Genomic DNA, 24,510 nt, shown 5'->3' with positions numbered 1-24,510 from the left:
GTACACAGGGAGGAGAGAGGTTGCTGTTCTACTTTCACTGAGCTGTAAGGCTCGCTCACCTACCCCCAGAGTAAATTAAACTGCTTAGATTAACCTAAGCAACCCTTTGAACCAAGGCACATGAGCTTCTGTTTTCTGAAGGCATGACTTTTATAGTAATGTATGTGTGAAGGAGCAACAGATTAAAGCAGGTTTATTAAAGGAAATTTCTGCCTTCACTTGCAGTTTAAACTACATTACAAGGTATCCTTTCTTCTGTGCATTTAAATGTTGTTGTTGTGTCTTTTGGCTTTTCCCGGTTAGGGGTCGCCACAGTGGAACTCGTGTCCGCTAATGATTGGTAGTTGCTTTTTACGTGCCGAGTTACCAGCCCTGACGCACAACCTTCAACGAAGGTACGCCCATTCACGCATGTCTCCACGCAGAAGACGCTCTAGCTGAGAATCTTCTGTGCATTTAAATAATTAAAGGAAATGACTGGACAAACTTTCTTGGGGAGTGAATGACTGGAGTGGCTTTTTTGGGGAGTGACCTACCTGTGGACGTGGCTCGTAGGGGTGTTTCATGACTATGGTGTGGGTGGGGCTTAAGGGGCGCCAGAACACTACTTCGCCTAAGGCGCCATGTCAGCTAAGGCTGAACCTAGTGAGCACTGTCACAAAAACTATGTACATGGCTGGGAGATGCTAGTGAAGCTCTACATGGATTGGTGAAGACTGGTTGTGGCATATAGGATTCTGAGTAAAGAGAAATGGTTTGATGATATGGCAAGGTAAAGATAACAGTAGCATTTATGCTGGAGATGCACAGGAGCAGCTCCATCGATTTGATAAGTAAAATTTAGTTGCGTTTTAAATGAGTTTACATTCTGAATGGATTTCAGTGTTAGTAAGATGTAGTTTCATGGTTTAGCTGTTTGAATATGGAGAATCACCTGCAGTATTAGATGATTTGATTATAGTGGTTAGTGGTGTTTCACTACAGTTTAAAATTGTACTGGGGGAGAAGTGTTGTATTAAGTTGTTAAGGGCTGGGCAGTTTTCTAGCTTATAGAAAAGTCTGTGTATCGTGGTTAGCTGAGAAAGAGCATCTGATAATGTAGTTCTAACCAGTTTAATTCTCTGTGTGCTAAAGCAGTATGTTATAGTTTACTGCAGATTTTGCTATTGTATTATAATATTTCTCAAGATTGAACATTTCTGAGAATTAGGTTCATAGGTGTTTACTAGGCTAATGACTACAAGGGCCTTTTAAAGCCTAGCCATGCAACCCAAAACAATGACAAGTTATGGTACCCTTGATAAGTGCAAGTAGGGACTTGGGAGATGAAACATTTATAAGCAGGGGCCTGGGAGATAAACCACTTACAGGCTGCCTGTGTCTGTTGGATACATAGATGACAAACCAGGGATACATTTCCTGTTCCCTATCCAGTTGTCCAAGTTGCACTTGAATTGTGTAAGGAAGTACTCCACTTCAAAACGGATGGGGAGGCTGTTCCAGAGAAGGGGTAGTCTCTGGGATACATACATGTGTGTCCATCAGCACCTATTTATATCACAGGCAAGGTTTAAGTCGTTAGAATGGGTAATTCTGGTGCGGTTTGTTTTGTGGATATGTCTATCAAAGTGGGTTTTGACAATGCGACGTATGCAGGCATAGATCTCCCCTCACCATTCTGTAGGAGACGGACTATAGGGACAGGGCCTTGAGGCAGTCTGCATAGGATACGTTACTTATGCCGTGTATTCTGTTAGTGCGGAACCTTTGTGAATGTTGTTGGATGTACTTGGTAGGTGCATACCAAAGGGGCCATTATAGTGAAGACTGGGGCAGTATAGACGAGAGATGGGGTATTTTACAGGAGTGTGCAGATAGAAAACTATAACTCGGTGGTAAAGCATTCACTGTTAATAAACGATGAACCAATTCACCCACTATTCTAAACAGACAGACCACTCTAGAGTCTGAATAGACTGCATCCTTTCATTTACTACTCTATGTAGACTTAATGTGGTCTTCCTTTAGCAAACTCCACATCTCATAACATTATTCTCATTGCTGCAAACCAGCTAACTCAGTATCATTCCAAATAGCATGTAGAGCACTTTGTCCTTCACTTAGCACATAGAGTGTACCAGCCCCCTCAGTTATTTAAGTAACTGCAACACCATGAGTAACTGTGACTTTTGTAGATCAGGTACCTGTTTGGCTTTTGGGTGACCTGGACTTGACTGGCAGGATCTCCGTCTCATTTGTGTGCTATTTTATTCAAGCATAGTAACACCAGTGCAGATTAGGCCAGATTTCCCATTTCATTGTGCAAACACAACTAAACACTTTTAGTTGTGGCTACCTCAAGAATAATTTGATTTAATTTTTCCTTGTATATACATAAGATTGTTTTATCAGCATTGCCTGCAGGGTAATCTTGCAGCTGATATTCCATTCCCTTCAAAATGACGACACATCCCCCCAAAGGGGACCAGCAACTTGGCACACTGAGTAGGGAAGTGGTCATCCCTGTACTTGGTACAGTGGTTTGAGAAGGAGATATCATCTCTTGTGGGCTGTGCTGATAATATCGCAGTCATATATGGCTCGTGCACAGCTGTTCTATATGATCAGGAGTTGCAGAAGAGTCATAATGTAATGGGGGGGGTTGTGGTATAGGAACAGTGATGTACACCGATGGTACTGATATACTAGTATGTGTTTGTACATAGTTGTCATCGTCTGTGTATGGGGTACATACAGGACATGCTACACAGCATGCTACACAGTTGCAAGTGGTTGTTAAATTGCTATATGGAAAAAACTTTAATTTTTAGTCATCAGTGTAAGACATTTAGTCAAGATAGTATCCACTGATCCACTGTACTTGTGTGATTTTTTTTTTTTAACACCTTTATTAATTTCACACATTACACATGGGTACACATACAGATATAAAACAGGGAACAAACCATTACAAAAGTTTTTCCTTTTCTGACATTATACATGTTTTTTTCTTATTATTCAAGTTAACATTACTTAGATTGCGCAAGTCCTAACTTCCCTGAAATTTCACTTCTCCTGAACATTATTCTGCTTGTATTGTTCCCACCTTGTCTTTTTTAAAGATCTCCTCTCCAGTTATTTTATCTCCTGTACCATATTCAGTAATTCTATTATGGTTGGTTTCAAGTTTGATTTCTGCTTTTTTGACAGCCAACAGCATTAAACTTGATAGAGTCTTACTGGGTCTACGTAGTTCATATTCTGTATTCCAGCTGAAAAGAATAATTTCCGTAATTACAGTAATTTGCTCCTCAAACATTTCTGACAGAGTACTCTACAGGAATTTTTTAAATTTGCCAACTCCTTGCATTCTTAAAGAACATGTTCCCAAGTACCTTTCTCTTTCCGATCACACCTCCAACAGTTACTGTCTACCTGTGAAAAAAATTCTCTGAAGTTTACTTTGGCTATAAAAGTACCTGTGCAAACACTTCCATGCAAAAATCCTAAACTTCATTGCATATTTGGGAGCCATATAAATATCATCCCATTTTTTCTTTGTATATTAACTTTCTACTTTCATTTCAGTGTTTTCCAACATCTTCTGATTGATTCTTATAGTCATCTTGCATACGGTGTGATTTTTGACCCTGGAAGTCTTTGGGGTCAACTGTTGTATGCCTGCAGCCCTGCTTTACATCGTTTGGACATTCCTGTCAATACAGATGTGATCCATCAGTATGTACATGCCCTAAACCCTGGGACTGTTAACTGTCAAAGCTTTCAGAAGCCCGTGAAAGCCTTTGGCCGGCCCAATTACTAGAGAATTTCCTCCTCTCCAGGAGCCAGCAGACGTCCTGACCAACGTCAAGACATCTAGTGTACGCAACTGTACTTTTTGGAGTCAATTAGTTTGTTGTTTTAATAAAAAGATTAATATTATGAACACTAAACTTGACTGGACTTAATTTGCCGAAATTGTTATTTTACTGAAAATGATAAACAATAACTGCACTGTAAACTTAAGCTAGTTAAGAAAAAATAAACTCTACCTCATATACATTCTGAAGACTGCATTTTTGTTTTGTTTGTTTTTCTTAACTACTTGGAATGATCTGTGCACTGGCAGATAACTAACGGTACACTGGCAGATAACTAACGGTATACCAGTAAAAGTGAAGTTCATCCTCTTTTTAAAAAAAAAAAAAAGAGGGATGGAATTTTTCTCAGAGTTTCTGCTAGAAGTGCCTTTTTATATTATGGATAATTTGGTATACAACACTTTGGTTATCTGCAGGTGTAAATACATTTTAGTTGTGGTTCTGCATGCTTTCCTTAGTGCTTTATGTCTTCCAACCATGTTTAAGTTATTGGGAGGTCTTCAGTTTTCTAAATCTGATGAAAATGAAGATGATACATATTTTAAGTACATAGCATAGAGAAAAGTACAGTTTTCCTACTTAATATTTTTGCAGTTGTTTGAGTTTAAAATTAATAATGTTTATAAAGGGGGCTGCCCCCCCATATAATTGCTGTACAAAGGTAAGGTAGGGATTAAGGTACGTGTCAGTCAGTACCCCTTATAAGCACTATTGTGTCAAATTCAATTTACAGAAAGAAAACGGAAACTGTTATTGCAAAATTGTCTCTCCTGCAATTGCATCAAGTTACAGGAAATGTGCAGTGGTTCCAGGAAGCTTCTGAAAGTTAATTGTGCTTGTCTGCAGATAGGTATAATTTATTTATGCATGTATTGTCAGATATTTCTGTTCTTATTAGATTAAATTATGTTTAAGGAGCTCAGATTATTTTCAAAGTCTGTACAATGGCTAACTTTATTATTTTTTTTTTTTTTTTCAGACTGTGGCCTACAATTTTTTATGGGAAGTGAAGGTTTTAATGAGGTATTGTTAAATGTCTGTATTTTTAGAAACATGATTTTTGATAAATACTTTATTGCACAGTGATACTATAGATAGATGGAACCTAAAACCTGTCTTGCTTTACTGAATTCTTATGTTGCTAGTGTTTTGACTGATTCAGGTGTGAATTTCAAAATTAGATTAGCTAGCCAGGCATCCATAGCAGAGTTCATTTCTGGCCTTCCAAGTGTTATATCCCCATAGCCCCAGACAATTGTGTGAAAAGGCATCATATTATATATCATGCATTTAAGCAAATGTTCCCAGACAGGCTGTCGTAGTTGTGAACATGAGGGCAGTAAATGACTTGTCTGTGCAGTGGTTTTACAACTACATGTAGACCTAAACCACACAAGTTAGTCCACAACATATTTTGTAATATTGTCAGTCTAGTGATTAGAGTCCAGGTGATCTGCATTCATTTGGCAGCTCGGGAACCTGAAAGAACAACATGGAAGGATGGTTTGGCGTACCCTGGAAGAGGAGGGAGTGTGCTGGACATCATCCATTTAAGCCCTGTAGAGGCCTTGGCTGAAATTGATGCTAGGCTGAGTTGGGGATAGAAAAAACGGAGATAAGTGTCATCACACTAGTAGCTGGGGGTGGATAACTGTTAAGTGTGACTATCCTATTGCCTACCAGCAAACAGAGTGATGTCAGCACAGGAGGGTGGGAATTTTGACCAATGAAAATCCCCTCACTGAAATATGACTACTTCCCTCCTAGCCCATCTTGCCTAGGGTGCAGAGCCAGTACAAGGTGTGGGGTGCCTTCTCAGAACAAGTGCTTTCCCAGAATGGAGATTCTGCTGGTATGGAAATATCAGTGATCTGTCAAATTGCACTTTGTGGGGATGGGCAATTTGGCTAGCAAAAGTGGCTTTATGGTCAACCATTGAAGTTGGGGAGGGACATATTTTGTAATACTGAAATTTTAGTTTTGTGTATCCCAGAGTTGACTGCTAAGTCTGAAACTCTTTCTAAATAACTATATGTACTTGTCACTGATCTCTTGCACCTGAACCTGGCCATGTAAGTTGATTTAATTCTGTTAGAAGTGGACAGTGTATGCCTTCTTCCCAAAGCAACCTTGAATCTGTCTAAAAGTGGGAAATCTCTGATTGCTGATATTTGGGTTAAAGGAAACCCATTTTTTTAAGCCCCACCCCCCAAACATTGTCATAATATGCATAAAGTCTTTTGATCCCAGAAGTGAGAATTATTTTCTGTGTGCTTCTTGATGCCATGCTTATGAGCATCAGCCCCCCCCCCGCCCCCAAGTTAGAATGAAGTGCATTCATGTTCCTGTGTCAGATAAAAGCTGCCCAGCAAGACCATCAACCAGGCAGCCATGAAGTTTACTTGTGTTGCAGCCATCTGAGGATGATTCACCGTGTTTCATCTCCACCATTACAGAGAGCCAATAAGACTAACAGTCTGAGGTACCCGCTACCACCAGCAATATCCTCCCTGCCTCAACCCCTGCTGCCACCACTTTTCCTGGCTCACTTCTATAGCTAAGCTCCTCAAGTCCTTTCACTTTTACAGTTAGGGCATTTCTGTATATTCTTAACCTCTACTCCTAGTTGGCCGATATGAGCACTGAATCGATCCTGGCTTTCCAGTCCCATCCCCTGACTTGTACATGCTCCTGTCCATACGTCTTCTGAGAGCTACTGTCACTGGCTTGAGATACCAAGCCCCAGTCTCCCTGGTCTGCAGCCATTATAAGCCTGCTTTGCGTGGGAGCAGCAGCCCACTCGGAGGTATCCTATCCCAGAATGGGCAAGCCATAATAAGCTAGGTCCCTTGTTGGGAAAAACCTAACAGTAACTTTGATTTTATGAAGAAAACTTTGTTTTACTGTCAGAATTATTATGTTTTATTAGAAAACTAAATGTTGCGAGTCTAATTGAATTTCTCCTGAAGGGGTTCATGTGTAAACTTGCAATGTTTGTATTTACTAAAATTTTCTTTGGGACATCAATGTTTTTGTGTTTAGAGCAGGATAATGTGATTGTCGTGGACTGTTAGTGGTTTACTTTCCTCAGAACCACTTGTTCCTTACCTAACATTTTATTGACTCATTCAGCTCTATTATCCACTTTAAACGTCTAGTCTTCAGTGTAATCTGTGAAGCTACCCTCAGACTCCACAGTTGTACCTTCCCCTGCCTGTAAAAAGAAGAAAGTTGTCAAGGAGCCTTTAGATGTCCAGCTGGCTCGTATTCTGTCTCAGCCACTAGTGAGTGACTCTGCTGTGAACACTTGTTCCTCATATTACTTATCTTTTTATTCTTTTTTTTTTTGTATAACCTTTTCAGCCACCAAAGACTGAGATAGCCACAATGTTTGCAGCTATAGGATTGCCCATTGTGGGCAAGGGAGAGCTACTTTTGTCAGTGTCAGGGGGAAGGGGCAGGTCAAGGTTCTTCACTTGGTCAGGATAAGGATATAGAAGCTAGTACTATTATGCCTACAGAGAGTCATTTATTTTTTAAGGAAAATGTACTTAATGAGAGAACTTCACACTCTTCTGTTTCTATTGACAGGGCTGATTTACTAGGGTTTACCAAGGATCTTTAGTGCTTTTTCCTTGCCCTCTGAGTCTTCAAGCAAAAAAAGGGAGAGAGATATTTCTCTTTCTTAAATGGCAGTTCAGTCTGAAGAACAGACATTGTATTGGGCTGGTTGTACTTCAGGAATTTCATCTCGGACTATTCTTTAAGTATGTCATCAGATTTCCCTCCTGAAGAGATTTCTTTTTCTGATACTTTGTCTAAGATGAAAGGTTTTTCAACATGAGCAGAATAAAATTCCTGTGACACAGAAAATGTCTTATGATGTGCTGCAGTTAGATGTACCAGACATTGCAGCTATTTCTTTTGTGTTGCCTGCTTTAGAGAATGTTTTTCTCACTGCTTTTACGTTTACCTGACAGTCAACCTCGCCCTTCAAATAAAACTATCAGGTTTTACATGGTACCCCAGACACACACATTCTCTAATCGTAAAGCAGACCCAGCAGTCATTTCTGTATGCAAATCTGCTGCTGCTAATCAAGGTTACTTACACTTGCTAACCCCGATGTTCATCGTGTTTCACTGTTGCAGTCATCACTGTAGGGTTCTTCCTGTCCGCAGGCAGCCCTCGGTCGGCCAGAATCCCAAAGTCTGGGTCCGGCGTCGGCTGTTCAGTCATGCTCCCTGACGTCAGAGCGCCAGGAGTACAAAGCTGCCAGCCGACGCCATGTTCTCCAGTCTTTCTTGCCGTGCGGTGGAAGCAGTTCGCAAGTGCCGGTCGGCTGACTCCTGATATTTTTTCGTGCTTCAGTCCAAAGACTTACTTCTTCACAAAGCTAAGTACCCCGTTGGGAAAACTTTTTTCTTGCTCCAGACCGATGTCAGAAAAAGTTAATAATTGCATTTCTTGTGGGAAACAAATACCTCATAAGGATTTCCACTCTTACTGTATTCCTTGTTTAGACCCTGACCACAACATAGTTAGTTGTCGGTTTTGTGTTAGATTTAACCAACGTACTATTAAGCAGAGGTACGATTTTGCTTTTCACTACTTTGGCAGGCGATTTAATTATAAAATGTCGTCGGACACGCTTCCGACTACCGGAGTTCACAAACGACGCAAGGATAAGGACAGGCCTCCGAGGTCCAAATCAGACTACGTTTTACAAGCAGAGCCAGCTACAGGTTCGCCCGTCGTCGGTGAGGTGCTTTCGCAGCCCCTGTCGTCAGCCATTTCAGAACTGATTGCCGAAACAGACTCCCACAAGGAGCCAACTAGGTCTTTGAGTGCTCCAGCTGCAGGACCTTCGGACAATGCTCCCTCGGATGGGTCCGGAGCTGCTGTGCAGGTACCGGCTTCCGAGGGGGTTTTCAGGCCTACTCAGCTTCTGATAAAGGCAAAGACTCCTAAATCTAAGACACCAGCCCAGGCCTCTTCTGATCTGGTACCCAAATCTCAGAAACAGCTACTTAAAATGGCAGAGGACTTACTAACCATGATTAGGGGTTCACATCCCCCTCCAGACAAAAGGCCAAGGCAAGAATTGGATTATGAATCCTCTGATCAGGCATCTATTTCTTCAGTGTCTTCCTCTGAACAGGAATATACTTTCCCTCCTTATGAGGATTCTGATGCTGAGTAATCCATTCCATCAGCTTCTTCCCCTGAGGATTTTTTTTTGGGGGGAAACTTTACATGACAAGAGGGAATATTTTCACTGGGAAGGACAGGAGTACTCTCAATCTAAGAGAAGGCTTAGGGATTTCCTTCTTCCCCAACATAGACCCCTGGCTATTCCTCCTATTTTGGATATTGTGGATGATGCCTTTTCTGAGGCTAATTTAACTCTTGACTCCTTTCCTCCAGCCCCTGCTAAGCCTGACGGATATTACAGGGTCCCTGACTCCCACCAGTTCCTTTACGAAAATCCTACTGCTGATCCAGAAACCATTTCTCAGGGTCCTAAGGGTGTTAAGGCCGCCTCTGCTAAAAACCCTATTCCGACAGATAAGGATTCTAGAGCTTTGGAGAGATGGGGCAAAAAAGTCTACACTTCTGCTACTTTATCTATTAGGGCTTTAAATTGTCAATTTCATATGCTAAAATATCAGCAATTCCTGCTGTCTGTTATGAAACAAAAGCTAGGTACCATTTCTGCATGTGCAGATAATAAGGAATTACACGATTTGATACATGCTACTGAGCAAGTGGGAAAGCATGGTTTACACTGTGGTTTGATGCCTTGGAGGCTTCATGCAGGGTGGCTGCCACTGGCACAGTCATTAGAAGGCATGCTTGGTTAAAGGAACAAAACTTACCTGATCAAGTGAAAGCTAAGTTACTGGATGCTCCTGTTCAGCATAATGTTTTGTTTGGGTCTAAGGCTGAAGAGGTGATAAAGAAAATGGAGGAACAGGCAAAATCCATGCAAACGGTTAAGGATTTCTTACAAGTTCAGCCCCCAAGATTTAGCAGAAATTGGCAAACTAAAAATTGGTCCTTTCCCAGCTCGGACAGGCCTCAGAGGGGCAGATATAGGCGTTCCAGAGGGAGGACCCAAGCACAGACCTCTTACAGACCTAGGCAGTGGAGTGCTTCCACCCCCAGGGGGTGGAGAGGACAGACCTCAATCTTATAGAAAACAGGCTGAATGACTCCCCCTGCATGGCTCCAGGAACTTCTCTCCTGGAAGCCCCTCTAGGAGGAAAACTCTCTCTTTTTCAACAAAATTGGACTTGCATAACCCAAGACAAGTGGGTTCTGGATGTAGTTTCAAGAGGTTACAAATTCCACTTTCATTCCTTGCCAAGACCAAATGGATGGCCAGACCTACCAAAACACCAATGGGCAGAGGCATTAAACCAGGTGGGATCCCTCATGGCTATGAGGGCCATAGAATTGGTTCCACAATCAGAGACTGGGCAAGGCTTTTACTCAAGGCTCTTTCTAGTTCCCAGAAAACAAAATTCATGGAGACCCATCCTGGATCTGTCAGTCTTAAATATTTCCTGGAGATACCAAAGTTCAAGATGCTTACTCTGCAGCAGCTCCTGCCAGTGTTGAGCAAAAATGCATGGATGGTTACATTGGATTTAAAGGAGGCTTACCTACACATCCCTATCAACAGGAGTGCAGAAAATACCTCAGGTTCAAGGCCGGCTCGAAACATTACCAATTCTCTGCGCTGCCCTTTGGCTTGTCTACTGCGCCCAGGGTCTTCACCAAGTGCCTGGCACCAGTAGTAGCTTATTGCAGACTCAAGGGAATTCAGATTTACCCTTATCTGGATGACTGCCTTATTCAAGCAGAGACAGCAAGGATGTCTTACTCCAGCACCTGGAATTTGTTCAAAATCTACTCAAGTACCTGGGATTCACTGTGGACATAGTCAAATTTGACACCCACACAACAGATAACTTTTCTGGGTGCTCTTCTAAACACAACAACCCAGATGGCATTCCTGACATCCGAAAAACAACTACAGCTGGCTTCAACTTTCAAAACATTGGCGTTAATGTCTCAGCTAACTGCAAGGAAATTCCTGCAGGCTTTGGGTTACATGGCCTCCTGCATCCTTCTCATACCAAATGCAAGACTACATATGAGAAAAATACAATGGTACCTAAAAAGTGTATGGTCCCAGCATTGCCACAGTCTAGACACAGATTGCTGTCTTGCCTTGCCTACAAAAGGAATTCCATTGGTGGACCATGGCATGTCTTCACAACAAAGGGAAAGCCTTCAGTCTGCCTCCAGTCAGCCAAGTGTTAACCATGGACGCCTCGGATTACGCATGGAGAGCCCACTTGCAGGGGAAAGGCCTGCAAGGTTTTTGGACAGAGGATCAGAAGCACCTACATATCAATTTAAAAGAGATGTTAGCTGTACAGAATGCCCTCTTGGCTTTCAGGGATCTTCTACAACCAGGACAACTATTGATACAGACAGACAACACCGCAGTTATGTGGTACATAAACAAGCAAGGGGGTTCACACTCCTATCCCCTTTGCAGACTAGCCATGACTCTATGGAACACAGCTCTAGCTTGCAAAGTGGATCTACAAGCTCAGTTCCTGCCAGGGAAACAAAATATTCTGGCAGACAGTCTGAGCAGGAACCTGTCAGACCCACACGAGTGGATGCTAGACACCCAAATATTCAAGATGATTACAGAAGCCTGGGGCTGCTCGGACATAGATCTGTTTGCATCCCCCCTCAACCACCAGTTACAGATTTTTTGCACAAGGACATTTCACAAACTAGCATGGAAAGTATATGCACTTTCATTCAGATGGAGAACCCTCTCTGGGTATGCCTTTCCTCCACTACCTCTTCTTCCTCGGGTGTTATTAAAGATCAAGCAGGACAAACCCAAGATGATTTTACTGGCCCCAAATTGGCCTCGTCAATTCTGGTACTCAACACTGATGAATCTATCCCGGGAGCCTCCTTGGATTTTACCTCAGATTCCAAATCTTTTGTCCCAACACCAGGGCCAGGTTCTGCACTCTCATATCAAAACTCTCAGCCTGGCAGCCTGGCAAATTCAGGGTCTATGATTAGTCCTACCCTTCCCAAAGAGGTCATGGATGTCATCTTAGGAGCCAGACGGCCTAGCACTAGAAAGCACTAGAAAATCTTATGCAGGTAAAGGGAAGAGATTTTGCACCTGGATGCAAGCTCAGGATTCGGATCCTCTCATTCCTAATATCCCACTGATTTTACTTTACCTGACAGACATGCTACATAAGGGTTTATCCTTCTCCTCCATAAAAATACATGCCTCCGCTATCTCTGCACATTACAATACAGATCCTCCAATCTTTTCGCATCCACTTCTGAAACAATATCTCAGAGGAGCAAAGAATTTAAGGCCCCCTAGGACACCCCCCATACCTGCCTGGGACCTCAACTATGTTCTGGAAAAACTCACTGCCTCCTTTTGAGCCTGCTGCCACATCTGATATTAAGTATTTATCATGGAAGACCGCTATCCTACTGGCTTTGACTTCAGCCAGGAGAGTCTCTGAGTTACAAGCACTCATGGCTGTGGAACCTTACATTATTTTTCACCAAGATAGGGTGTCATTAAGGACTAATCCTACTTTCATGCCTAAAGTGGTTTCCAAAGTGGCTTTAAATCAAACTATTCACCTGCCAACTTTTTTCACTAATCCACAAAATAAGGGGGAAAGGATCTTGCATTCCCTGGATGTACACAGGCAACTTCGTTTTTACCTGGACAGAACCAAGGATATCAGGAAAACACAACAACTGTTTGTTTCTTCTGCAACAAATTCCCAAGGCAAAGCTACTTCAAAACAGACCATTTCTAAATGGATTGCTCATGGAATCAGACTTTGTTACTCTCATCATGGAAAGCAAATCCCAGGAAAAATTAGGACTCACTCTACCAGAGCCGCTGCTACTTCAGCTGCCTTTCTCAGGGGAGTACCTACCAAAGATATTTTGGAAGCTGCAACTTGGAGTTCAGTACATACTTTCTCTAAGCACTATAATCTCCCTCTTTACTCTAAGTCTAGGGCAGCCTTTGCTTCTGCAGTCTTGCAGGGCCTTATAGCCACCTCTTCTACTCTATAACCACCACCCTTTATCTCAGCTATGGGATTCAACCCTACAGTGATGACTGCAACAGTGAAACACGATGAACATAGTACAGTTGTGTACACTTACCATAAATGTAGATGTTAGAGTGTCTTCACTGTTGCAGTCTGGGTTACCCACCCTCCTGTCCCCTCTCACACTTTCATTAGTGTGGTTTCCTACTTCACCCTTTTGAGGTGTATTTGATACAGGGTATGGGGTTTGTTGTATGTTACATTTTTGTTTTACTATTGGCCTTCACTTTTGGGCACCTGACATCTGGGGCAAGAAAAACTGGAGAACATGGCGTCGGCTGGCAGCTTTGTACTCCTGGCGCTCTGACTTCAGGGAGCATGAATGAACAGCTGACGCCGGACCCAGGCTTTGGGATTCTGGCCAACCAAGGGCTGCCTGCCGGCAGGAAGAACCCTACAGTGATGACTGCAACAGTGAAGACACTCTAACATCTACATTTATGGTAAGTGTACACAACTGTACTTTCCCTCTGGTGAGGATGAAAAAGCCTTGGCTATGTTGGAAAAGAAAATTTGTTCTTCTAGTATTTTAACGTATGAGCTTGGCAGTTTGAAATCCTGAAAGTTAGTTTTTACTGTTAACCTTGGAGAAGATGCAGAACTTTGGTTAACCTTCCTTCTTCTGAGGCAATGAATTCTTTAAATGCCTCTGTGACAGATGTTTCTCATGGGGCTAATCAGACTTTGTGTGTTTATGAGGTTGGTGTTTCTTCCTCCAGAGCTGCTGCTGCTTCTGGATCAGTTTTTGAGGAGAGTTGGATTCATTCTCAGTCTTCCTGATGATAAATTTCAGATTTTAAATTTTCCCTTGGATAAAGAGTTTCTCTGCTGGTCCTCCTACAGCTGAGGTGATTGGCTGTCAAACTGTGCTTCTCTGAGACTTCATTTTCCCTTGGGGCCATACCTCTAAATTTTCCATATTTTCACAGAATGTCCAGATTTGTGACACATATTTTTGGTCTGTTCATCATAAAATTTGTGGTTTTCTGGCAAATCACTGCGATGATCTGAGGATTGAAGTCCTTAAACTTCAGACTTCAAATCCTTCAGAAAATATACAGTAAAATGGATTCACTATGCAATCTCGAAATACTGAAATGTCGAATTTCAGTATTTCGAGACTGAATAGTCGAAAACCCACATACACGAAAACTACAACCGTGACCATTCTTTCACACACACACACACACACACACACACACACACACACACACACATACACATACACCTAACTAAACAAACATAACACACACAAACACACCTAACCTACCTATAAGCAGGGGGCAAGCCCCCCCTGCACCCCCCTACTTATATATTCTAACTCCAAGGTCGCACTAAACACACAAACATGCAGAAAACACCACCGCACACACACTCACACTAAAATCCCTAACCAATATCCTCAAACACACAACACTTACCTGAAACTCCAGATAAATCCACAAACCACACCACACGTCACGATAGCGGCGGATTCAACATTTGTGGATTCGGCATAGTGTAGTTTCGGGTAACTGCACTTTCCACTATTCTGTCTCGACGTACTGAATTTCGACATTTCAGTATGTCGAGATTGTCTAGTGTATCCGGTAAAACATACCCTGTTACTCTAGAAACTTTCTAAGTTTATAAGAGCAACATTTAAAATGTGTCCCAATTTTTGTACCTTTGTCCCCCCATTTTGTTGGGCTTTGTCCAGATTTTTTGCACTAAGAAGTTGAGAAGTATGCTTAAGGCATCAGATTGTTTTAGACAGCTGAGTTCTGAATGTAATTCAGTAGGAGTACACCTGGCAGTGGGAGTCCCTCTCTCATTTTCTGGGGTACCTTCTTGGCCACGGAACCAGACAACTTTATTTCCCCCAGTTTGCATCACTTGCTGTCTCAGGGAGTCATAGAACTTCTGCCTTTCAACCTCCTTTTGAAAGGTTTTTATTCAGCAATTTTCCTAGTTCTCAAACCATAAGGATCCTGTAGGCGTATACTGGATCTTTCTTTTCTGATCTTTTTTGTCAGAATTCCAAAGTTCAGTATGTTAGCTTTTCAGTATTTTGTACCTCTAATCCCCCTCTATCTTTCAAGATAAAGCTGGATCACATTCATTTTGCCGAGCATTTCAGGGAGTTCTTAGCATTTGCTGTCTGTCTCACATTATTAATTCTCTGTTTAACCCTTTGGAATTTCCACTACACCAGGGGTATGTAACTTCCTTACCTCCACCTGTAGAATCAGACTAGCAAAAACTTACCTCACTCCTCCTCTACTTTATGGTATCCCCATTCTCACAAATCTCCAAAAATCAAATATTCATAAACTGGGACAATGTTATAATAAAACTGCCAAATTTGCTACCTGTGCTCAATACCGTACCCTTCATTGTATTGCACTAAAAACCCTTAACTGGCCACAACTACCTAGCTACCTAAAATATCCTAATACGCAGTGAGTAATTGAGATCACCAACTATCTTGACACATGTACTGCTCTAAATCCAACCCTACCAAAATACTCCATCTGCCCTCTATGATCAAATGAACAAAAGCAACTTTTCTGTAGACTAATCAGTGGAGTGTCCTGCTGATTTTACTACTACTGTGTTGCTAAAGCCTGGAATTCCCTCCTTCTTACCATTAGAACAGCTACTTCTTACCAATCCTTCAGACTTTATCTAAAAGACCACTTAAAAAATACCTCTACACCAGGATAATTATCCACTGTCCTACTTAAAGCTCAGATCTACTTTCAACCCTTTATCCATGAAAACATTCTTGTCAGATTTATCTTTGTATCTCTATAATCACCTTTTCTTCAGATTTCCCCTAACTCTTCTTAAATTCTGATATGCACATAAAAACCCTTATTCCTGTGCTTCATACATTGATGAAAACTCTATAGCACAACCTCCATCTGTCTCCAATATATATGTGACCAAACTTCATCTAGCATAGTCTTACAGTTTTACTGCTTTCAGTGAACCTCACTTCTCACAGTACTAAGACATCATGTCTGTCTGCACTAGTATATCTGAAAGCTAAACACCCCATAGCAATCTTAGACTCTCGTGTCAACAACTTATTTCACTCTGTCACACCTGTCATGTTGCCTCTCAGTTATGTAAATATTTGGCTCTGTCTACCCAATTTATCTGTAGTTTTGTAAATATTTCATTCCATGTATTAGTGTTTCAAATGTAACATTGTATTTACTATTACAAACATAAATTCTCTATTTATTGCACTATGAAATGTGATCTCTACCTGGACATTCTCTACCTGGGCTTCTGCAATTGAGTACATACCCACACAGATTGTCCCTGTAAACAAATATCAAATAAGTAAGTAAATATTCACAAAATGCTAAGCTCCAGTCATTGCTTACTGCAGACTTCAAGGCATTAACATTTTTCCATAACTTTTTGATTGTCTTACATTTGCAGACTCTTTGTCTTGTTGTCAAGAGTCTTTAGTACAGTAATTCAGAAACTTCACCTCGGTGTAGGTGTTCAGGTTATCTTTCAGAAGTCTCCTCTCATCTCTTCTCACATAATGTTTTTCCTGGGGTATGTGATGGATACTGCCTTAGGAAGAGCTTTTCTTCCTCCAGAGAAAGGAGACCTGTTTCAGCAGTTCTCCCCAAGTTTCTCCAGTCAAAGCCATGCATGTCCATAGAAGTTTCTTAGGATTCTGGGATACATAACATTGATTATCCTCATGCTTCCCTTGGCCGTGTTACACAAGTAAAATACAGTGGTACCTTGGATTAGTCTGAACTCAGCAATTGCACTCTTTGGCCTCTCAGATGTCTGTTCTGAAATGTGTAAAGAGAGTGACTGGTTAGTGGGTTGACCAGGTAGCTTACATTCCTGACATTCCACTCTCCCTTCTGACCCCTCTACGCTACAAATTGTTCAGACCCTGGCATAGGGAGAGGTTTCTAGAGGGATAAGAGTGCAAGGTCTGTGGGACTGTGTAGACTGCCTGAAGCACATACGTTTCAGAGAGATGTTGGCAGTTACCAATTCTTTGAGGGCCTTGAATTATCTGTGGTCCCTACGACCTCTGCAAGTGTACCTAGGCAACACTGCAGTGATCTGGTACCTACCATTTTATGTATTACATCTTACCTTCTTTGCAAACTTGCTGTGGTGGCCTGGGAGATAGCAGCCCAACACAGTTTGGCTCTCCACGCTTCATACATTTTTTCATATCAAAACCTGGCTACAGAAAAGCTCAACAGGACGAGGACAGGTCCACCCACAAATGGGAACTTCTTCCTGGGGTCATCCAGGAATTGATCCGGCTGTGGGGAATGCCTCGTATATTTCTGTTTGCCTCCTTTTAGAACAGACAACATAAGACATTCTGATTTCAGAACTCCTTGCAAACAGGCTTGGAAGACATGTATGCTTTCTCATTTCCTTGGACAGGAATGTTCCTGTATGCTCTTCCACCTTTTACACTGATACACTGATATCCAGAGATGCCCTACCATTTCACTTTAGCAGTATTCTTTACAAAAGGGAACCCCTGCCAAGGGCAACCCATTGTTTGGCCAGTATACCAAAGCCTTTAGTTTGCTTTAAGGTATGCAGTACATCACACATATTCTTCCCATGTATAGCATAGGGCATAAAGATGATGTCCAGCTGTATCATCCTCAGAACCTCTTTGCTGCCAGTCTGAATGCCATAATTTGATTGTTGGTCTAAATGCCCACTTCTTTGCTGGTTCAACAAGCCATTTCAGTTAAATGTCCCATTGAAATTTTTCCTCTTATCTTTGTTTCCTTTTATTTGTTGCTTGTAGGGTTTCATGTCATCCAGAAAAGGTAAATCCAGGCAGGAAACCGATTCCTCATAAAGACCACCATGAACAGTGCTTATTTTGTCGGTGTGCTTCTCAAGACCATACATCCATTTGTCAGGCTTTCGTCCCAAACACTCTCTGTAGATAGCTTTCCTATTTAACCTTGTATGTAGAGAACCAACATCTTCAAATTTTAGTGAAAGACACTGTGGAAGGAACTTCCTGCTGTGAGGATCAGCCATCAGTGAAGAAGGCCAAGAAGTCTTGGTCTGGTTCTTCTACTGTACCGTCTCTGCCAGACAGATGCCTCTCCTGAGACTAGTGAAAGCCTGGCGGTTCACCTGGCTCCTTCATTAAATTCCTTTGCAACAACCACTTCGGATGCTGACATGGGTCTGACCTCACGCACTTCCCTGGAGGCTTTGCAGACATCCGCTTTGGACGTTCACAGGGAACTGCAGCTGATTATTGCCAAAGGGCCTAGGGATGTTCTCAGATTCTGGTTAGAGAGGAAGTTCCGGCTGTGATTGTGGAATGATGCCTGGCATCTGAACCATCTAAGTTTTACAGGGCAGACATCCCTCTGGAAAAAGAAAGAAAAAAAAAAGAGCATGTTTCTTCTACTCCTAAGAGCCCTCAGAGTGAATAAGATTTTCACTCATGGTTTGCTTCATGCCCTTTTGGCTTTGAAACCTCCTAAAGGAGTCTCTGTTCCTGCTCCACCTTGGTTCTCAACTCTTGTTAAAAGGCATAGGGAACAGGATTTGTCTGAGGAAGACATGGATTCAGATGAGGAATCCCTTGCTTATTCATCCCAGATTCCTTCCCCTTTAGACTATGGTTCTGAGGAAGAGGTGTCTAGTAGTCCCGACACTCCTTTTGAGGAGATTTCCTTCGGGTACACAATTTCCAGGATAATTTAATTTTTTAGATGGGATTGTGCTCAAGTTTCTGAGATGCAGAAAAGGTATTACGAGCTTCTGCAAATGGATAAATGGACTCTGCCAGACATTCTGCTGTCCCTCCTGTTTTGGCTGCCTTATTGGATGTCTTTTACTGTGTTTCAGGCTCCAGATTCCCAGCCCCCTGCTCCCAAAATATCTGCTTGGTTTTACATGGTGCCTGAGGATTCAGAATTTCTCTATAGATTTCCTTCAGCTGACCCCTCTGTGTTGTCTTTGGCATCTGGCAAGGCATCTCGATTACTTCTTGTACAAAGCTTCTTCCTTCTGATAGAGAGAGAGTAGGATTATGGAAAGGCTAGGTAAAAAAGATTTATACATTTGCTACCTTGTCTTTTAGAGCTGCCAGTTTTATTTATTTATTTATTATAGTAGAATATAGATTTTGATTAGGGAAAGGTTTGTGGGGGTGGGATTAAGTAGGGTCCTGGCATGGGCATGAGCTAGTACTAAGAAAGTAGTTTTTAAGTTCAGTTTTGAAAGGAGTTGTACATTTGATGTTCCAAATATTTGGTGGAAGATTGTTCCAGGCTTGAGACACTGTGCTTTTATATAGAAGTTTACCAGTGTTTTTGTTGGTTTTATAAATATTAAGGACGTATTGATCAAAGCTGTGAAGAGTTTGAGAAGAGGTGTAGAGGAATGTAAGAGAAGGGAGAGAGAGACAGGCTAAAGGTTTGTTTAGTAAGGTGTGAGTGAAATTTAGTTGGGAAAGAAGAAGTTGGGGGAACTCAAGCCATTGAAGATGTTTTAAAGTAAGGCAGTGGTGTGATTTGTAAGGTTGATTGCTGGCAAAACGAGCTGTGTTGTTATAAGTTTGTTCTAGTTTGGTTGTTAATGTAGATTGTAGAAATGCGAGTACTGGTGTGCTAGTACTGGTGAGGCATACAAAAGACTGGGTAGGAGGAAGGCCTGTGCCAGAGAGGGTTTAGAGTTAGAGGCTAGGAATTATTTGGTTCTGAAAGGGTAGCCCAATTTTCTTGATCGTCTTCTTAATACAGTGTTGTACATGGAGGTAACATTTTAATTGGTCATCAACTATAATACCAAGAGGAGTAGTGTGAGAATCCGCTTTGATAATGGTTTTGTCATGTGATGAGATGGTAAAGGTGGTTTTATGGTGGGAGAGGGATTTGGGGAAGAAAAGGAGGAATTTTTTTTTTTTTTGGGGGGGGGGGGCTTAGGATGAGCTGGTTATCAGTTGGCCATTGTTTAATGTTGTGAAATCGTTTTGATAGAGTGGAGGTGAGAGATGTCATTAGAGTATGAGATAAGGGTAGAAGTAGAATTACCAGATCCATATGTCCAGATGTATTTTGGCTCTTTTGGCTGTCTCTGCCTCGGTTGGGTCTGGAACTGCAACGCAGGCACAGGCTTCCGAGGAGGCCGTTTGCACTACCGATTCTAGACAAAAAACGATGTCTTCTCTTCTGACTACCGTTTCTCAGAGACTGACGGATTCTCTCAGTCCTCAAAGCCAGGCCACTCTTAGGAAACCTGCCTTTAACCACCATCTTGCTACTGCTCCCCCACCCCAGCTCAAATGCTTAAAATGGTGGAGGATCTCATCTCCCTTATCTGAGGTACTCAAGCCCCCACCCCAAAAAGGAAAAGGCTTCCTTCTCCAGAAATTATGACAGACCAAGAGTTTGAGGAATCTGATTATTCTGCCTTTGAAGAGGAACAACAGCCCTTAACTATTTGAGGATTCAGATGCAGGGGAATCCATCCCCTTTGCCTCCCCTCCAGAGGACCTTTCCTTTGGGGAAACCCTCCACTCCCTCAGTGAACATTTTCAATGGGAATCTCAGGACTTCCCACAGTCTAAGAAATGACTTAGAGAGTTTATGGACCTGCCCCAATACAGACCCCCTGGCCATCCCTCCTGTTCTAGAAGTGGTGGATGATGTTTTCCTTTAATCCAGTTTAGCCCCTGATGCCCTGCCTCCTGCTTCAGGTACTACAGAGTACCGGATTCTCACAAATACCTGTACAGGAACCCTGCTGCAGACCCTGAGGTCATTACACAGGGACCCAAAGGAGCTAAGACTAGTTCTGGCAAGAATCCAGAACTCTGGACAGATGGAGTAAGAAAGTATACACCTCTGCACCCTTAGCTATCAGAGCACTCAGTTGTCAGTTCCATATGTTAAAATATCGACAACGCACTTTGAAACAAATAAAGCAGAAGATTTCTATCTCTCCTGACTGTGCCAACTCAGAAGAGCTGGCAAAATTACTTCACTCTGCTGGTCAAGGGGCCAAGCACTCGTTACAATGTGGATATGATGCCCTAGAAGCCTCTAGCAGGGCAGCAGTGACAGGATCTGTTATTAGTCGACATGAATGGCTGAAGGAACAACCTCTCCCTGATCATGTCAAGTCTAAACTTATTGATTCACCCCTAGATAAGGAATGCCAGTTTGGGGAAAAAGCAGAAGAGGTACTTAACAAGATGAAAGACGAAGCATAATCTATGCAAACAGTAAAATATTTCTTTCAAGTTCAACTGCCCAGATTCAGCAGAAACTTCCCCTCTAAGCACTGGGCTCTCCCTGCACCCATCAGACAGGGCCAAAGTAAGCCCTGCAGGGACAGGACATCCAGGCCCCTATCCCAGGGCCAGCAAAGAAGCAAACAGTGGATGACTACCGCCTCTAAGGCAGGGAGTTCTAAGTCAAGCTTCTATGGTAAACACTCACAATGACTCTCCATCCCCCCTCTGCCCTCCTTCCACTCATCTAAAGCTAGGAGGAAGGCTCACCCTCTTCATGGTCAATTGGGTCTCTATAACCAAGGACCAATGAGTATTAAAAATCATTTCTCAGGGATACAAATTCTCCTTCAGTGAACTCCCAATTCCAAGAGGGTACCAAGACCCCCCCAAACCAGTGTGCAGAGGCATTAAAACAGTTAAAAACACTAATATCACATTGGGCAGTAGAACCTGTCCCTCCAGATCAAACAGGAAAAGGTTTTTACTCCAGACTTTTCCTTGTTCCCAGAAAAGAGGGCACTTGGTACCCCATCCTGGATCTATCCAAACTGAACACCTCCTTGGTGGTCCCCAGATTCAAAATGCTAACCTTGCAGCAGCCCCTGCCTATGCTCACACAAAATGCCTGGCTGGTGACACTAGACTTGAAAGATGCCCACCTCCACATCCCCATCTGGGAATCATGCAGAAAATTCCTGAGCTTCAGAGCAGGCTATCGGCACTTTCAGTTCTCTGCACTGCCGTTTGACTTATGTACTCCCAGAGTATTCACCAAGTGCTTGGCCCCGGCTATAGCTTTCAGCAGACAGAGAAATATACAGATTTACCCTTACCTGGACGAATGCCTCATTCAGGCGAACAGGAAAGAAAAGTTGCTCCAGGATCGTCTCTTTGTCAAAAAAACTCCTAACTTCCCTAGGGTTCACCATCAACGAGAAAAAATCAAAGCAAAACCTCACCAGGAAAATTGATTTTCTGGGAGCTGTGCTAGACACAGCAACCCTAATGGCCTTCCTATCCCCAGAAAAGCAGAGCTTCCTGCCTCTCTACTTCACTCAGCTGGCTTCTAGAAGTCACCTCATTGCGAGGAAGTTCCTGGAAGCCCTGGGATACATGACATCTTGCATTTTTCGCATCCCTTTTGCCAGGCTTCACATGAGAAAGCTTCAGTGTTACTTAAAGAACCTTTGGTGTCAGCACTCTGTTCCTAGAGACCACTCTCCCACTGATTCCTTGCATAAGGGAAGAATTTATCTGGTGGGCAGAGGCCTGTGCCATGAAAAAGGGTCTTCCCTTCATCCTCCGCCCTTCCAGCCAGACCATCACCACCGACACCTCAGACATATAGCTTGGGACGCTAACCTAGTAGGCAGGTGTACCCAAGGCCTTGAATGTCAAGCAACTTCACTTGCACATCAACCAGAAAGAAATGATGGCAGTGCAAAATGCTCCGACTTCCTTCCAACCCCATCTCAGGCCAGGGGTCCTCCTTATAAAAACAGACAACACCACAGTAATGTACATAAACAATCAGGGGGGGCACCCAATCTTACCCCATGTGCAGGTTAGCCATGAGTCTGTGGCTTACAGCCACCTCCATGGGGCTACATGTGATTGCCCAATACTTACCAGGGATCAACAACACACTGGCAGAGCACTTAAGCAGAAACTTACTGGACCCCCACGAATGGCACCTCCACAGCGAAATCTTTTTGCAAGTCACCCAGGAGTGGCGGACCCTAGAAGTGGACCTCTTTGCCTCGCACTTCAACCACCAGCTGCACAAGTTTTGTACCAGGGACTATCCCCTCCGAGCATGGAAGGTGGATGCCTTGACCTTCCCTTGGAGCTCCCTCTTTGTGTTTGCATACCTTCCTCTGCCCCTTATTCCCAAGGTTCTGATCAAAATAAGAGAAGTAAAGACCAAAGGCCATCCTCATCGCCCCAGATTGGCCCAGACAGCATTGGTACCCCTTACTACGCAGTCTGACCTTACAACCCCCAAAGCTGCTTCCCCTAAGGTCAGACCTGACCCAGGAGAGGGGGAAGGTACAGGACCCAGACATACAGACTCTCAAACTTTCAGCAGGGCTCATACATTAAAAACCAACAACAAGTCACTGTTAAGCAAACAGGTCCTGGACATCATCACAGAGGCCAGAATGCCCAGCACAAGAAAATATTATGCAGGAAAATGGAAAAGATTCTGCTCCTGGAAACCATCATAAGGGGGCAGTACCTCCCAACCTTCCATCCCTCTCATGCTGGATTACTTAGTAGAGTTTCTCAATAGTGGCCTCTCCTTCTCTATTAAAATCCATGCCTTGGCCATCTCTGCCCATTGTGATCCAGACCCACCCCTCTTCTCTCACCCTTTGATTAAGCAATTCCTCAGAGGGGCTTCTAATATCATGTCTCCCAGAAGACCTTCTACTCCTCCCTGGGACCTGAATTATGTGTTAGAGAAACTAACCTGATCTCCTTTCGAACCTGACGCTTCAACAGAATTGAAATTCCTCTCCTGGAAGACAACCTTCCCTACTAGCTTTCACCTCAGTCAGAAGGGTCTCAGAACTTCAAGCTCTCATGGCTGTCAAGCCCTTCATTATTTTCCAAGCAGACAGAGTCTCCCTGAGGACTAATCCCTCCTTTATGCACAAGGTGGTATCTAATGTGACACTTAACCAGGCCATACACCTTCCCACCTTCTTTCACAACCCTCAAAACAAGGGGGAAAGAATTCTACACTCTGTAGACGTGCTTAGACAACTCAAATAGTATCTGGACCGCACTAAACCGTTCAGTAAAACTGACCAGCTTCTTGTAAGCTTTGCCCCAAGGGTAGAGGGGAAGCCCATCTCCAAACAAACCATTTCCAAATGGATTTCACACTGTATCCATTTTTGCTACAGACTACATGGGAAACCCACCCCTAAGCCGATCCGTACCCATTCCACTAGGGCAACCTCCACTTCCACTGCCTTCCTCAGAGGATTACCTACTAGGGACATATTGGAAGCAGCCACCTGGACCTCTGTCCATACCTTTACAAAGCATTACCACCTACCTCTCTTTTCTAGGTCTAGGGTAGGGTTTGCCTCTGCGATTCTGCAGGGCCTCCTGACCCATCCCTAGGACTCTACCTATCCTTCCACCCTTTACCTCA

General features: G+C 43.0%; 1 protein-coding gene across 1 annotated transcript in view; it reads left to right on the top strand.

The window, feature by feature from the left end:
* The window catches only part of SURF4 (surfeit 4), a 362,007-nt gene that overhangs the window by 115,085 nt on the left and 222,412 nt on the right, over window positions 1–24,510 (top strand). Inside the window, exon 4 of the mRNA XM_044058470.1 lies at window positions 4,861–4,904. Within this exon, the coding sequence (XP_043914405.1) occupies window positions 4,861–4,904 (44 nt within the window). The remainder of the gene's footprint in view (window positions 1–4,860; window positions 4,905–24,510) is intronic.

Source organism: Protopterus annectens, chromosome 16.part0 (genome assembly GCF_019279795.1).
Source record: "Protopterus annectens isolate FY-2018-M chromosome 16.part0, PAN1.0, whole genome shotgun sequence".
In the NCBI taxonomy this organism is placed as follows: Eukaryota; Metazoa; Chordata; order Ceratodontiformes; family Protopteridae; genus Protopterus; species Protopterus annectens.
Note: the sequence above shows the minus strand (reverse complement) of the source record. Positions and strands in the feature narration are given on the sequence as shown.